The sequence below is a fragment of the Aulonocara stuartgranti genome (genome assembly GCF_965226115.1).
Source record: "Aulonocara stuartgranti genome assembly, chromosome: 7".
In the NCBI taxonomy this organism is placed as follows: domain Eukaryota; kingdom Metazoa; phylum Chordata; class Actinopteri; order Cichliformes; family Cichlidae; genus Aulonocara; species Aulonocara stuartgranti.
Genome location: NC_138945.1, coordinates 13502501 through 13519225, shown reverse-complemented (window position 1 = coordinate 13519225; position 16725 = coordinate 13502501). Strand labels below are relative to the sequence as shown.

The 16725-nt window shown below is 38.7% G+C and overlaps 2 protein-coding genes across 6 annotated transcripts in view; one reads left to right on the top strand and one right to left on the bottom strand.

The window, feature by feature from the left end:
• clip1b (CAP-GLY domain containing linker protein 1b) overlaps positions 1-7764 on the top strand; it is a 48927-nt gene extending 41163 nt beyond the window's left edge. For 4 of the 5 annotated variants that reach the window (XM_082539131.1, XM_082539128.1, XM_082539132.1 and 1 more), the window contains 5 exons: positions 3823-3928; positions 4021-4186; positions 4276-4328; positions 4448-4560; positions 5195-7764. In XM_082539131.1, coding sequence (XP_082395257.1) covers positions 3823-3928; positions 4021-4186; positions 4276-4328; positions 4448-4560; positions 5195-5429 — 673 coding nt within the window. In that variant the 3' untranslated portion in view covers positions 5430-7764. The remainder of the gene's footprint in view (positions 1-3822; positions 3929-4020; positions 4187-4275; positions 4329-4447; positions 4561-5194) is intronic. The other variant, XM_082539129.1, reaches the window with a different exon arrangement.
• Positions 7765-10400: 2636 nt separating this feature from the next.
• bcl7a (BAF chromatin remodeling complex subunit BCL7A) overlaps positions 10401-16725 on the bottom strand; it is an 8829-nt gene continuing 2504 nt past the window's right edge. Inside the window, exons 2-6 of the mRNA XM_082542009.1 lie at positions 15701-15782; positions 15446-15542; positions 14363-14512; positions 13423-13526; positions 10401-13215 (exon numbers count right to left, since the gene is read on the bottom strand). Coding sequence (XP_082398135.1) covers positions 13141-13215; positions 13423-13526; positions 14363-14512; positions 15446-15542; positions 15701-15782 — 508 coding nt within the window. The 3' untranslated portion in view covers positions 10401-13140. The remainder of the gene's footprint in view (positions 13216-13422; positions 13527-14362; positions 14513-15445; positions 15543-15700; positions 15783-16725) is intronic.

Here is a 16725-nt window from a genome sequence, read left to right as displayed (position 1 = left end):
AAAGACGAGGAGAAAAAAAGAACTCCCCCCAGACTGAGCTCCAACAGGGAGATCAGTTTGAGAACAGAAAAAACACCTCAGCACATGAATCATCACATCTCACAACATGGAAGACATAAGCTTTGAAGGCGTATGGAGGGGGTGGGGGGTGAGTGTAGGTCTGTGTCAGTGTACATGTGTATATGTGCGTCGGTGTGTTTGTGTTCCGTGTTCAACCGAGAGAAAGTGTCCCTTCACCTGGTTAAGCAAAAGTCAACAATCTTCGGTCGACGCGGGTGAGGAGGGAGAGAGTCATAACAAACAGTCTTATTATCTAGGGAGAATTGTTATGAGCATCCAGCTGGCGCCAGGGGGGCCACATGAGATGAAGATGGTAGTTGTTTTGGTTAGTGCGAACAAACTGCTTCCAATTTTACAGTTGGTCTAATGTCCGTCACTGGCCACCAGGTCTCTCAATTCCCGTTGTTCTTCTTCAAGATGTTATCCATATTACGTTTAAAAAAAAAACACACAGTCTGAGTACTCACAGCCCTGCCAATCGTCTATCATGTCGGCAACCCTTGTGGTATTTTGAACAGCTGTAGTTGCTTCTTATTCTTCGATAAGCCAGGTCCAAGCCAGCTCCAATCAGCTAGAACTCTGTTACCGTAGTTCCAAATTGGTAGATGTCATTCAAAGTCCTCCATCGAGAGTGTCGCCAGACACACGACGCAACTGACCATCGAGTATCCGGCAGCAAACGTCTCTGCAGGACAATCGGGCTCTCCCAAGCCCAGGAGGGTGTCAATTCCGTTAAGGGACCAGTTGATCAAATCCATAATTCTTCTTTATGTTTTTAGAGAACAAGTCTGGGAGACTCTCTTAGGGTTAGAGAATAAGCAAGACTATACGAAAGACATGAGAAGCCAAGCAGGAAAGATAAGGGAGAAGGAGAAAGTGCGACCGCCTCCGTCAAGCGACTGAGATGTGTCAGTAAAAGCATGAATATAAAAAAAAAAAACATTTATTCCAAATAGTCAAGAACAAAATTTAATGGTAGCTCTAAATAATTTTGGACTAGCATACTATCATGTGATGACACTAATAAATATTCTGCTATAAAAGGGGTCTTGTCACAATTTCAGAAAGAGAGCCATTTAAAGAAATGAGTTTATTCCTTGCCTTGGATTAATACTGAGTGTAAACAGCTTATGAGACTCAGAGACCAGTTACTTAAAAAATTGTTACAATCTGGATTAAATACCGATCGATTAAGTTTTATATCTGCAAGGATTAAAGTCACACAAACTTTGAGAATTGCAAAAGCAAATTTTTTCATGACTAATTAATAGTGCCAAAGGAAATTGTAAGCTAATTTGGGAAAATATTAACAAACAGTAAGCATAATGCTGATAAAGACCTTGAACTTAAATTTGCCAGTGAACTGGTATCCGAGCCTCTCAGCCTCGCTACTAAATTAAATGATTTTTTCCTTTCCATTTCCAAGTACCATTAATGAAATTGCACAATTGTTTTCTAATTCTTGTGACCTTCAACAAAATATTGGGAATACCGACACCAAAGAGGATGTTTCTTCTCAAGATTCAAAGTTCAATATTCAGAAAATGAAGTAGAAAATATAATCTCTAAATTAAGAAGTTCTAAAGCAAGGGATGAGTTTGGATTTGATACCAATTTCTTGAAGCATTATAAATCTTATCTTTTGGTGCCTGTGACCAATCTTATTAATTTATCAATCACGCAGGCAGTTGTTCCTCTGAGTTAGAAGGTGGCAAAAGTTACACCAATTTAGAAATCGGGTGATAAATCAGACCCTGCTAATTATCAACCTATTAGCATACTCCCTATCTTTTCAAAGATTGCAGAAAAGTGGGTTGATAATTCTATCATGGAACATGTTAATGACTCCAATTAGTTGTGCAACGGATCAAATATCTCATGGTTCGGATCGGATTACGGTTTTAAGTCACGGCCATAAACAGCCAGAGGAGTCTGTTCAGTGAGAGGTTGCTTCTCCCAAAGTCAAGGACGAGCATACTTAAAAAGTCCTTTGTCCCACACGCCATCAAACTGTTTAACTCCTCGCTGGAGGGGAGAGGGAGGGGGAACGGGGACAAAGGAGGGGGGAACAAGTAAGCTGTAGTGCCTTTTCCCTGTGCAATAGTTTTTGTTAATATCCAATGGTGTAATAGACTCACAAAACTTGAAATGTGCCGTTCCCTTGTATTCTTATTCCTATTTATTCTATTTATCCCTTTTGTATTCTCTATATTTATATATGTGTATATGTGGTATATTTCTGCTCACTGTGCTACTGGAAACTGAATTTCCCAGAGGAACCCATGGGATTAATAAAGTTTCATCTAATCTAATCTAATCTATTGGGCAGTACAGGGCTTTGTATCTACCACTCCGCTGTGATATAATGAGCGGTCACCGCCACGTGGCTTTCCGTTGCCCTGGAGTTCCACCCATTTGTAGTTAGGGCAACAGAAGATGCCTGGGATAGTTCAGCTGTAACTTTTCCTGCTCATACGTGCTTGGAACGATCTTGTCACTGAAGTGGACGCGCAACGAGATATCATAGCGTGGCTCAAGCACGTTCATCATAGTTTACCATCATCATCAACTTTATTTATAAAGCACTTTAAAACAACCACAGCTGACACAAAGGGCTGTACATTGGAACTGTAAAATAAAATTACATGAGATATAAATAAAAACAAATAAAAGAAGAGTGAAATCATTAATTAAATAACTACTTCAATTAAAAAAGAAACTAAGTCTCACTGAGGTTAAAAGCCAAGGAATAAAAGTGGGTTTTAAGACGTGATTTAAAAGTGGACAGTGAAGGGGCCTCTCTAACGTGCAAGGGCAAATTATTCCATAATTTTGGAGCCACAATAGAGAAGGCCCTGTCCCCTCTGAGCTTCCTCCTGGATCTCGGTACCTCCAGGAGCAGCTGGTCAGCTGACCTGAGAGACCGACAGGGTATGTGGGGATGAAGAAGCTCAGAGAGGTAAGGCGGGGCAAGACTGTGAAGGCATTTAAAAACAAACATAAGAATTTTAAAATTAACTCTAAAAGACACAGGCAGCCAGTGCAGAGAGGCTAGCACGGGGGTTATATGCTCTTTTTCGAGTTCCTGTTAGGAGTCGTGCAGCCGCATTTTGAACCAGCTGCAGAACCCCTTGTGCAAAACCCCTTGTTTTGCACAACGGAATACGGCCTCCCGTCTGCAGCTAAACACCCCAATAGTTTTTGTAATAGCTGTAGCCCAGTCGGATTGGGCAGCAAAGGCCTGCTTAAATGCCGCAAACTCCTCTGCTCCTCCACTTGGACCGCTAGCGGTGGCCATAACTATCGCTTGACAGACTGACCACCATACACATATTTTCTTTTCTTCTTTTTCGAATCTTCGGATCACGTGCGTTCCAAACCGTGGAGTGGGATGGGTTCGGATTATGGATCAACCGTGATCCGTTGCACCACTAACTCCAATCCGGGTTTACACCCTATGCAATTTGGATTTCGCACTCTTCATTCAACTGAAACGTCTGTTTTTGTTGAGAGAGTGAAATCTTACTTAGACAAGAGCAGTTATGTTACAGCTGTTTTTCTTGATTTCAAGTGTGCGTTTGACACTGTGAATCATCTTAAGCTCTTGTCTAGGCTGTCAACATTTAACATTAGTAATCACACCGTTAAATGGATACAGTCTTATCTATAAGATAGAAAACAATGCATGCAAATAAAGAATAGCAAGAAACTGGAAATAAAAAGTCCTTTCACTGTTTACTCCTTGTACACATTTTTCTGCAGAGAAATTGTCTCAAATGTGGAATCAGAGGGGGACACAAACTTCCAGAAATCCACTGGAGCCTTAATCTCAGACAAAGACCGGGAATTAGAAACTCTGAGGAATGAGGTACTCACGCTCAACTTATAGTATCTTGGACACGCTACATTTGTCCTGTGTAATGACAAATATGTAAGGTATTTGTCTGTCTCTATCGGCAGATCACGGTGCTGCGAGGAGAAAATGCCGTGGCCAAGACCCTGCAGTCGGCCGTGGAAACGCTAGAGAGAGACAAAGCTCAGCTGCAGAGCCGCGTTCATAGTCTAGAGCAAAGGCTTATGGGAGCACAAGCCTCGGAGGAAGGAGACAAGGAACTCCCACCCTCTGGTGAGAAAATACCTCAGTCTTGTATCTGACAAGAGATACAAAAAAATAGTTTGTGTACTCTTTTTCTTGACTTTGACATACTTTTGCAGGTGATGCAGCTCTGGAGCAGCTGAGGGAAGAGAAGGAGTTTGCAGAGGGACAGGTAAGACTTGCTGCTAACAGAACTGATCTCATTCTCGGTTTCCAGTTAATGTTTGCACACGTTTGCACACATGACCCCAGCGTCCTTTAAGAGGAGATATGTGTGATTTTCTCCATCAGATCAACTTCCTGAATAGTGTGATTGTGGACCTGCAGCGGAAGAACGAGGAGCTGAAGATCAAATTGAAGAAGCTTGCTTTGTCTGAGTTCAATGGTAACGACGGGACTGATGGGTAAGAAATATACTGTTAAAAAAATGTAACTAATGAGCACAAACAAATCATCTAGAATTGATCAGCTAGACTAATTAACTAGTTTTTCAATCAAAAGTGCCAATCAATCTCTCTTGCTTGTGTAGGCAGTTTTCTGCTGTTCTCGCTTATTATAATTGAGCAAAGCTTTTAGTTCAGACAGACAATTGACAGAAGTTGCAACGCGCGTTTGCGCACATATAAAAGGCACTGTTTTTGTCCGCTAGAGTGACATTTCTTTGGAGGTGGAGGAACACCAGAGTAATTGCTTAAAGGAGCTTGCTTCTTTGACATCTTTAAGAGTTCTAAACAAATGTCTGTCCTCCTCCAGAAAATCTTATGTACGCAAACGCGTGTTGCAACTTCTTATCTGGTGCGCGTCTTTTATTTTGACAGCGAATGTGCACCTGCGGACCACTTACGTGCACCCCTGGTCATAACAATTAAAACCGCTCCTGGACCACCAGCGCACTTGACTCATCACATTGTTGTCTAACACTTTCAAGGAAAAAGACTAGGAAAACACTAGTGTAGTATACAATGATTTACATACAACATATTCAGATAAAAACCCATGGCCACAGCTTGTGTGTTTTCGCTTTTCTCTATAACGTAGGTTTGATGAAGGCATATCTAAGAGAGAGAAGAAGGCAACCCCGCGTCTCTTCTGTGACATCTGTGACTGCTTTGACCTCCACGACACAGAGGACTGCCCCACTCAGGCTCAGAGCCCCGACTCTGTACCTCACACCACCTACCATGGCAACCCTGCCGTTGAAAGGCCCTACTGTGATATCTGCGAGGCCTTCGGACATGCCACAGAGTCCTGCAATGATGATCAGACCTTCTAGAGGCTCCAGGTGTTTTATTCTCCTTCCCCTTCCTTTTGCTTCCTCGCCTTAAAAAGTTCAGTTACCACCGTTTCCTCTCCTGTTCTTTTTTCCCCACAGTCCAACCCAACATGTCTGAATATAGCCGCTGCAAATTTTTCCATAATGTATTTTTATACCGTATTTATGCATATCAGAAGTAGCCACTGTCCTGGTCTGAATCCTTTACTCTGCAGCTCCATTCTGTGTCATGAAGAATGCTCGTCCAAATACTGTATGCTGCTTTGGTGCAATATTGATGTTAATAACAAAAGGAATCCGTCCTCTGCACTTGTCATTTTTAATGTTTGTTTTGCATTTCAGTTTCTCTAAAATAACTTCGGCTGAATTTGTTGATGGTCAGCAAAGGGAAGCACAGTTGAATGAAGGGAAGATGAAGCACCTCTCCACTCTGTTTCACATAGCTCAGTGTGATGCTAGAAACCAATCACACTGATGCTGCCATAACTTTTTTTTATGTTTTAATGCAATATTTTGTAAAGCCCTTTTAATAAAAAAGGGAAAAATATTTTTGGGAAAAAGTAATTATAATAATAAAACTGAAAAAGTTGTAATGTTTTGGTGGACATATAGGTGAAACAAGAAAAAAAAAATCCATGCACATCCTCACCACTATATGGGGCAGGTGCTGAAGAAATGCATAAATACAAAAAACGAATTAACAGCTGGCATACTGCAGAACGCCAGCTTTATTTATTTATTGCATATTAATAGTGTGTAGCATACATGCTCTTCATCACACAGTGAAACAGTTCAGTGCCATCTTAAATCACCTGTGATTATACTGCCATCAGGTTACTTTGCCATCAGCAAGTATAAGCAAACTTTTAACGGGGCTCTCTTCATAATTAGATCCAATAAATATGATTAATATTAAATGGCCCAAAGCTCAAAGCACAACAACACATGAATCCTTGAAGAATACACAGAGATTTCAAAATGATCTAACATGGTAATGCAAGGAATTGTGAAAAAGTAAGAATGTCCATTTCTGAAGTGTGTATGAGCTGGATTCATTTTTTTTCTTTTTTTCAATATTAAATCTTTGCCGTTAAGTTGCATATCATTCCTACTTTGACAAGGAAAAGCAGACAAATTTTCCTCAACACTTTGTTTCAAGTGCATATATTAAAATAGACATTTGGAATATTATTACTAAATTCTTATAATGGTAATTATCATAGTTAGTATTCTAAAAATACTGCATCACTGTAAAAAAATTTTTGTTCTCAGAATATTACAACTTTTTCAATAAATCATTTGGCTTTATTATTTAAAATGTTATACAGACATTTTTAATGAGGGGATTTCTTTTTTCTTAAATAATTTATTTTCATAATATTGCGTGTATTTTCAAAATGTTACGGCACGTTGTTTTCTTAGACTGTTGCATTTACTTTAGCAAATTAATATTATATTATAATAGTAAGATATTTTTTCTTAACTTTATTCTCATATTCTCACACGACCCCTTATTCTCAAAACATGATCACTTTATCATAAAATATTATGATAAAAGTGATCATAAAATAATATTATTTCTTGTAATATTTCATATTTTTTCTTAAATTTGTCACAGATTTCCAATTAAAATAGTTCATTTTAATATTTAAAATAATTTTGACTTAATTTGTTTAAACAGATTTAGCAACCTAAGTTCTAGTAGTAACCTAAATGCTGACAATGTAAATATTTTCTGATATGGATATAGTTCAATCTTGACCTTGGAAATGGTACTTTCCAAAAAATAATAATTTCAGGCCCTTTTTTCAAAGCATGGGTTTACCTTCACACGTACTTTTTTCAGTATAAAGTTTCATTGCTTAACTAAATAACACAATTCTGTCTGTTTAGTAACTGCTGAGATTTTCATTATAATCTCACATTGTTCTTATTTCTAAGAGATTTTTAAGGACCATTTCCTGAGATGCCTAAAAGTTTACAATTTAAAAGTTGCCTGCAATATTGTGACGAATGGGGAACTTAATCAAAAGCTACTAAACAGATCTCATGGTTGGGTTTCAACAGCTTTTTCAACATCAGGAATAAACACATTTTCCTGTTTAGTCTCCCACAGGTTGATATGTTTCAAACGATGCAGTAGAAAGTTACTGAAGGTTAATAATGAAGTTGCATTTTGTTATTTATTGTATGATCTTTTATTAGCCAGTGACACCCTTAAGGGAAAATAAGCTAGCACTGATTGAAGGTGTATAGTCAGTGCTAGGACTACTGTAGTATAGGTGGGCTTTTGAAATGCATCTGCCTAATGTTACAGGAAACTGCCCAAATGAAACTCCAGAAGCCTCTACTAACTTTGATAGCTTTGCACTATCCACTTTAAAGATTCAATAAATGTACGTTTTCTTCTCAAAGTATTTAAAAGCTATTTTTTCAAGGAGGACGGTGCCGATCATTGAGCACTAACTTTCATGCCGACCTCTTTAAAGGTACTTTTTGCAATCTTCCTCTCCGGCATTTAAGGAAAACTTGCAGCGCCAAGGTGCAGGGTTTGATCAGCAGGTGTGTTGAAAATAAGAATGTGCTCGTAGTTATTTGCTTGGTTAAATGTAGGTTACACTGGGTACCCCTACAAATAGCATTTTTAAGCAGGGGACCAGGGATTTGAGTCTGCTTTCCTGTCTATTCTCTATACTGTACTAATAGGCTGAAAATGCCCAAAATAGAGTTGTACGTTACACTGACTTGCTACACCACCTTGTTGTGGAAATTGGTATTACACATAGTGTAGTCCAGCCCTGCTTAAACTTTAGTTCTCTCTTTTTCTCTATTTCGTGAAGAATGATTTCAAAAAAGGAATTTGCAACAAGTACCTTTAAAGCAAAAGTTTGACATTTTAGTAATTCTGCTTTTTCGCTTTGAGAGTTTAATGACACTGACTACTAAAGTCTATTCCAGTTGTATTGTGACTGTTAAAAGTCACAATACAACTGGACTTTACTTTGTCAAATGAACATACATCATTATTTAAAGTTTCCTTATGAAAGCCACCTTATTATACACTAAAAACATTTACTGTGAACATAGTTACCACACAGCATGTGTAACTCCTGTATAACCTGGTTTCTTACAAAATAATGATAACCTCAAAATACATCATTAAAGCACACGTTAGCACATATATAGAAATTAAAGGTAATCCTAACATCTGGTGGATTTTGTAATTATAAGCACAATAAACAAAGAAACAGCAGTGATATGGTACTGAATGGATTTCAATGGATTTCTAAAGTGCAGTCAGCTTAAAGCTACACCAGGTTAGCTTAGCACATATTGAAGAAATATTGGGAAGCATTATAAATAATGTGTTGAAAATAAAACAAATTGCCTTTTTTTTTCTTTTTCTTTTTTTTTTTTTTACATTTTTGTACTATTTAAAGCAACATGATCATATAACTGTTTGTGAGCTTTAGAGGTGCTACTACAAGAATATTAGCTGTCAGAAAGCGACTAAGTGAATTACCTTAATTGCCAAACTATTTCTTTAAATTAACCCTGTATAGCAGTTTTTATTTGATATATCTTATACTAAAGCACAATTTTGGATCATATTGAATCTTCCAGTGTAACAGTGTATAATACATGACTAACCACTGACCCTAGTTTTTGTAAATACTAATCAGAAGTTTCCTTCTGCTAAATGTGTACACAGTGCCATGGAACAAAAAGATAGCTTTTATGTGTACATCTTATTTTTTTGCCCTGTTGACAAGGCTGACATTCTATAAGGAGGTTTTCACTCAAGGGGAAAATTATTTGTATAGACTTTAAAACATTGTTATAAGTGATGCGTCTAATTATTGGTGTAATGTTTTATATGTAACAATTTCAGGCACCATCTATAAATGGTTTCAAACCATTTTACAGATGTTAATGTGGTGGAAAATGTCACTGTTTTCTATGTGCTGTATACTCCTGAACAGAACAATACAAATGCTAAGAAAAGAAAAGCTGCTCTCGTCCTTTCTTTCCTCTTTACCGGTCAGCCACTGCTCGTCCCAGATGCACTTTTTTCACATTTCAATAGTTGTCTGACAAGAAAAATAAGGAAAGTATATGCATAAAAACATCTCCATTGTGAAATTGATATACTTATTTTCCTGTTGTTTTGGTTACATTAATAGAAATATAAATCAACCAGGGCTTCAGTACCTCAGATATTGTGGGAGTGCATGAAAAAAGGAGAAATTTGGAACTTGGCAGTGTAATTCACACATGAAAAAGACGTGGCAATCATGTAAAGTAAAACCGCTAAAACCACTCTAAAACGTGCATGTAACTTTTGGCTGAAAGAAATTCAGGCAGTGTGTACGTGCATTAAACCTACATTCTATCTGAAGACCACCAGATGGTGGTAATTGTGGTTGCATAAATGTTTTGCTAACGGCTGAAGTTTGGTTTTTCTCTTTCTTGTTTGATAACCCAGTTTTGCTTTCTTGATTATAGATATGACTCAGTCTTCATTAGCAGTCAACTTAATAAAATTAATTAGCTGTACTGTAAGAGTTGAGCACTGTTCTGTAAGAACTGAATGGACTAAAGCATTTGTCAAAGTGGCATCTAAGCCTCCACTATTTTTTTTTAATTATTCAGGTAACTTAATGATTACATTAAGTAGAAGTAAAAATTGTGAATGGAAAACTGTTCATTTGAGGCTTCCAAGGGCCCCTCCTGGTATTGGGGCCTTGGGCAGTCAGTCCTACTATTAATATTTTCATGTCTTTGTTCCACTGTAACAAAGGTATGAAAAAAAAAGTGTGTCTGAATATGTAGCTTTCACATACTGGCAAAAGCAAGCTGAAACAAGCCACTCAAAAGCAAAAAGCATACTTTGATAAGGCTGCTATTTCAGATGTCCTCATGATTCGTGCCCTTTTTCTTCTCAACAAACACTGAACATCAACACCCAGAAAATTTTGTGACTTTTATTAAGAAAACAAAACCATTGGACATGATAAAAACCAAGCACTACTGATGGAATAAATAAGTCAAACCAAACCATAAATCTGTACAAGATCTAAAGAAAAACAATATGGTCCCAAGAAAAAAAAAAACCCCAAAACATACAAGATCTTATATCTCACAGCTCTTTTTTTCCATTTTTCTTTTTTTACAGTTATGAGCAAACTATAAGCAATTGGCTCGATCAGATGAAAGCTACAACATAAGTGAGATTTTTTTTCTTAAACTGAGTGTACATAATGCTGTTTATAACTGTTAATGTCAATACAATAGCATTTTAAGTTCCAGCGCTGCTGGACTGGGAATGAGGTATATGCTAATCCGTCCTCTATACCAAGACATTTTTTTTTAAATTTCTTTTCTCTCCATCCATGTGAATGCTGATTTGCTGAAATCTGATCAAGTAATTCTGCATCATAAAGCCCCTGTTATGTTATGAAATCATTGATTTGTGGTGAGTCAATTCATTTCAATCCAAATTGACAAGGAAATCTCAATTAATGAAAGTAAATCTTAGATGTGTGAGGTTGTACATTAGAGGTCACAGGCCTGAATCCACACAACAAAGTTCAAGTAAATTGCACAACTTTGCACAAAACCAAGAGCTTGATGCCACATGTGTATGGATTCAGCCAACAGACAGCACCTTGAAGGAGGATTAGAACCAATGTTTGAGCTAAAAGACTTTAGTAGGTCATAGAGAAGTAGTGATACACAGAAGACTTACACAGAGGAGAAGTGATTAAATGGTGGAGCAGGTGGGAAAACCGGTCCAGGAAATTGGTCAATTTCTACTTAAAGGTGCTAAAAGAAAAACAAACAAACACCTGAAGTAGACAAAGACCAACAACTGGTGTTCTGACTGAAGTTTACAAATTGCAACATTTTCACAAGACAAAACTAAATTAACTTCTGGGTAGTGTTCAAATTCCAGTCTCCAACTGTGTAAAGGAATAACACGCCAATTTGCTTCCTTGCAGAGAGTTTTATGATAATGCGATATAACGCGATTACATGGCAGGAGACAGTTAGACACTTTCTTATGTGCCAAGAAGTAATGAGGGACTTCGTCTCTTTCTTCGTCTCATTCTAGTATAAAAGTAAAAATAATAATTGTAAATAAATAATAAATAGCATGTTAACATGTAAGCTAGTTTCACCTACTAACATCTCCAAAGCTTTTGGACAAAAACAACAACAAAAAAAAAACAAATCTAAAACTTAAGTCGTGTCATTCACAGGGAGTTATGCGCCAGACTGTCTTTGACAGAAGCTGTGACCCCCTAGAGAAAAATTCACAAAAGTAAAATAACCAAAATCAAATACTATTTCTGCTAGGCTAGCTTCTCCCTCTGCCACTTCCTGTCCCGTCCTACTTTGGGCGACACCCATCAAGGAAATTTAACCTGGTGGATTTGTGTGTTGCTGCAACATTACAGGTGTTCCTAGTTCTTATTTGACTGATTTTAGACCAACCCAGGCCAGCCATTTCCCTTTTCCAGCTTTTATACCAAGCTAAGCTAACTAATGCCTGGCTGTGACAATGCCATATTTTTTGTTTGACTCTCTGCAAGAAAGCAAATATTTCCCAAAATGTTCATCTATTCTTTTTAAATGAAAAACAGTTGTAGGTAAAAAATAAATATCGGCTAAAACTATTTAGTGATAATTGTAAGGCAAAAAACAAAACAAAACATGGCACCAAAATTGTAATTCAAAACCTGCTTGACCTAAAACGTGTATTTAATCATAGCAACTCAAGGCACACCTCCAGGACCTACGCTAGCTATGCCTGTTTTTACTACTTAACCAAGAGTGTATCTCAACCAGTACCGTTGTCATATTCTTCCTCTACGAACCACAAACAAACTCTCTTTGAAAGCAAAAAAAACAAAAACATATGTCAATGGTGAACTTTTCATGGATAGAGAAAAAAGACATCCACTACAGCAGCAAATCTATCTGTGATCGATTGTGACATACCATAACAGTGCATTGACCCTCCTGAGAAAAAAACCCTAAACACTTCCTAAACAAATATAGAACATTAGTCTAACAGGAGGCGCATCGGGAGGATTGAAGTGACGTGGTCCTAGGGTGGAGGTTCCCCCCGCAGCCGCTGATCTGAGACCAGGCTAGCCTCTTCAGTTATCCTGAGCTAAACCCTTAGCAGTGAAACGTTTAAAAAATGGTCTCAGAGCAGTGTCTGCGATTGACCTCATCCTAATCCCAGTGTTAACTCTTTTAGTCACAGAAGCAGGTCAGTGTTTGTCATCTGGCCTGGTGGTGGCTTGGCTGACAGCGCTGCCCCTGTTCACAGAGGGGGTTGCAGCCCAGGTTCGGCGTGTCTCTTGGCATTAGTGAAAAGTGTGGAGGACTGGAAGGAAGCACGGAGGGGGACCAGTGAACAGAGGTAATATCCATTCTCCCTCTGTGACAGGGGAGTGTCAGGGGCAAAGATGACAAACTGGAGGGGAAGCAGCCATTAGGGTGAAAGTGAGAGAGGAAGGGTGGGAGACGTCCATTATCCCTTTTAGTTTAGGTAGAGAGGAGAAGGTGAGGGAAGAAAAACAGGAGTGAGAGGAGAGCCAGTATGTCCATTAGCCCTAAATTATCTAGAGTTAATGGAGGAAGGACAAAGGGAAAGAGACAGGAGGCTGAAGAAGAGTAATGACTCAGCCCCAAACATTTAACTCTCCTCAAAGTCCTGAGATGAGGACTCCAGTTTGCTTTTCTTGCTGGGCGGGGCTTCATCCTCTAGGTCCTACAGGCAAGAAGAAAAGAAAATATTGAGGATTTTTCTGGACTAATAAATAGTAATATGATAGACTGTATATAAAGGATATCTTCTGGGTCTGAGAAGCGAAGTAAAGTGGATGTACTTTCTTCTTCTTTCAGCTGCTCCCTCTAGGGGTTACAACAGCAGATCATATGACACCGATTCAAATTTTATAGACAGATGTGTTCATACCTGAGTGGCTTTGCTGTCTGAAGAGTCCTTCTCCCCTGAGGACAGGCTGTCTCTCTTGGCACTTTGTGCTCTCTCTGAGGTCTCTGATGAAGGGATGCTCTTACCTGGAGATTGTTAAGACAATGATAGATCAGCACAAGAGCACACATACCTGTTGAATTGTCTTATACTTTATACTTTAATGACAGTGTGGTCACAGAGATGAACTGCCAAAAACACCCTCAAATTTATCTACAGTTTTCACTTTTGGAGTTACACCAATTCTTTTCAGTGTGTTTGGCATTTTTTCTTGAAGCTTATTTATGATCAATTCAGAAACAATTGGTTTGATTAATGTTATGGTTGCAAGACTATAGACGCACACTGACACACTCATTGGCCTGTTTACCTCATTCTAGGATTTATTTCTTGTAATGTTTTTACTTCTGTGGTCCATAATTGAATGGTGAATGTATTACACTATTCTTTGAAAAGTATAACATGTTTAATCTTTGCTTATTGTGCACTCAGTTCAAATTCGTGGTGCAATATTTCCAGGTTCAATCCCCCACAAGACTGCTGCTGTGAGGAGTACATTGAGATATGCAAAAATATAATATGTAAGTTAGAATGTGAATGTATGAGAGGGGGTTTTGGCATTAAGATGAATTGAGGGTGGCGGTAAAAGATGGTTGACGGTTAAAGTCCCGGGGGGAACAGCACGGCAGCTGCACTGTGTCTGTGGTCCCCGTATGAGTGTTTGACTATGTAGAAGCAGTCATTTTAATCTTCTCACAGTGTGATGCTATTTGTTCTGAGGATAAAAACAAAAACAGGAAGGGGCTCCTCACCCATCTGACAATGCAACTCCACCACCTGCTAGAGGAGCTTTGGATAAGACTGTCATTTAAAGTATGTGTGTCTGTCTGTTTATTTGGAAGTGTGTTTGCAAGTGCCTAACCCCTCTTGCTGTCTGGGCTCTGGTCAGTCTTGGCTTCACCATTGTCACGGTGTGATGTGGAGGTGGGCTCTGGGGCAGGGCTGGTGCTACAACTGTTTTCCTGTTTCACTGGGGACGAGTCAGCGATGGAGCTCTGGTTGCTGTTGTCATCTAGCAAAGACAAAAATTGAAAGTATTGCACAGTCACTTTAAAGGCAAACAGATTTTGGTTTGCAGCATTAAGTGTCATGCTCATATTTTTTTTTATAAATACTTGATTCATAATCAAAAAAAATTAAATGAATGACTCCAAAGAGTATTAAAGGGTCTACGCTGTCAATTTTCACGCCATGATAATGCAACAGAAGAAAAAACAATATGCAAAGGAAAAACAGGGAACTTTAAAAAGGCAAGAAAAAAAATCCATCCATTCTCTTCCGCTTATCATTATCAGGGTGTAATCTCTGTGATAAAATCTAGCTAATTATTGTGTCATAGCACCACTGCTGTCTTTGGAAAAAAAAACCCATAAAACTATTAAAAACACATCAATGAGCCACACAGACACACTGGGTGACATGCTTCTTCATTAGCATGAACACACACACTGTAGGTTTTGCAGGGAATGCTCACTGCAAAAACAAATCAACTTAATGTGTTACTCAAAAGTAGTCACTAACAAATCCACCATTTCCTCCAGTTTAGAAACCTTTGATTAAAAAAAAAGCACAGGGCCTGCCTGGTTTTCTTTTTGTTTTCTGTTTTTTTGCCTTGAGATGATAGGTGGCGTGTTCAGACCAAAGACTGGATAAAGGTTTGCCTGTTGTTACTCACGCAAGTATGGTTACTGGAATGTTTCAGCCAATGGAAGAACTTCCTTCCAAAAATGCCTGGAATACATTATCTCACTTTCCCAAGCTTGCCTGGAAGTCCTACAGCTTCACTTACTTTTCTCCTTTTTTTTGCCATTTTCTGTAAAGTGAAGCTGTATCATACAACTATAAATACATTTTATATTTTGGATTGTAGTGGCTGTGGGGAGACTCCACAGTTTATGACAGAATATCAGATGATAGGCTTTTGGAGCATGGCATAAACACCCACCATGCATGTCCATCATCCCTGGAGAAGAGCTGTTCTCTGGAGTCGTCACTTCTGAGCCATATTTCTCGTCTTTGCCCTTCTTCTTGTTCTTGTTCTTCTGAAGCAGGAGAATACGCGCAATGTTAGTTAGTAAAACTGGTTCCAACATGCAATAAAGTGACAGGAAGATGAACAAACACAGCCCGGAGCTTGGATAAATCAGTATACAGCTTTTGATGATTTTGATGATGGTGGTGGTGATGATAATGAACTCACATCATCTGATTTGGGCTCTGTAACTGGCACCCACTTGTAGATGCGAAGGGACGTGTCTCCAACAGTCACCCATTTCTTCTCCCTGTAAGGCACAGAAAAACCAAACTGACTCAAGGGCTCTGGGCCAGTGTGAAAGCAGTGTAGATATAACTGTAGCCACTCTATAAATGATGCTATAGGAATGTAAAATACAATTAAAAAAAAAAAAAGTATTGGATTAGTATAGCAGTTATGTTCTTAGAGTACAGAGTGTACCAACTGTTGTTGGTAAGGTACCACTGTTTCAATTAAGTAAAAATGATCCTTGGGCGATCGTGGCTCAAGAGTTGGGAGTTCGCCTTGTAATCGGAAGGTTGCCAGTTCGAGCCCCGGCTTGGACAGTCTCGGTCGTTGTGTCCTTGGGCAAGACACTTCACCCGTTGCCTACTGGTGGTGGTCAGAGGGCCCGGTGGCGCCAGTGTCCAGCAGCCTCGCCTCTGTCAGTGCGCCCCAGGGTGGCTGTGGCTACAATGTAGCTTGCTATCGCCAGTGTGTGAATGTGTGTGTGAATGGGTGGATGACTGGATATGTAAAGCGCTTTGGGGTCCTTAGGGACTAGTAAAAGCGCTATATAAATACAGGCCATTTACCATTCTCCAGTGAATATTTGAATGTCTTAAACATTTCTGATAGTAACCTGAAGCTACAAAATAAGAAATCCTATGTTACCTGACATTTTGAACACCAAAGGTTAAAGCTTGCGATTGGTTTGCTTAGTCACTCGTATGCTGAACACTCGTATTCTCAGTTACTCATTTCTCTGGTCTTTAAAATGCAAAGGGGTAAAAAAGAAATAAATAATAATCACAACCTTGTTTTTTTACTGCCTTTTATCAGCTCACATTACTCGCTGTAACTTTCAGCCTCTCAGATCAGATACTTTGCCAGTATTCTCCTCCTCATACTATTGAAATTAATACTTTGGGATTGTTGATCTGACAAAACAAGCGATGAAGCAATAAGTTAGGCTCTAAAAATAGGCACAG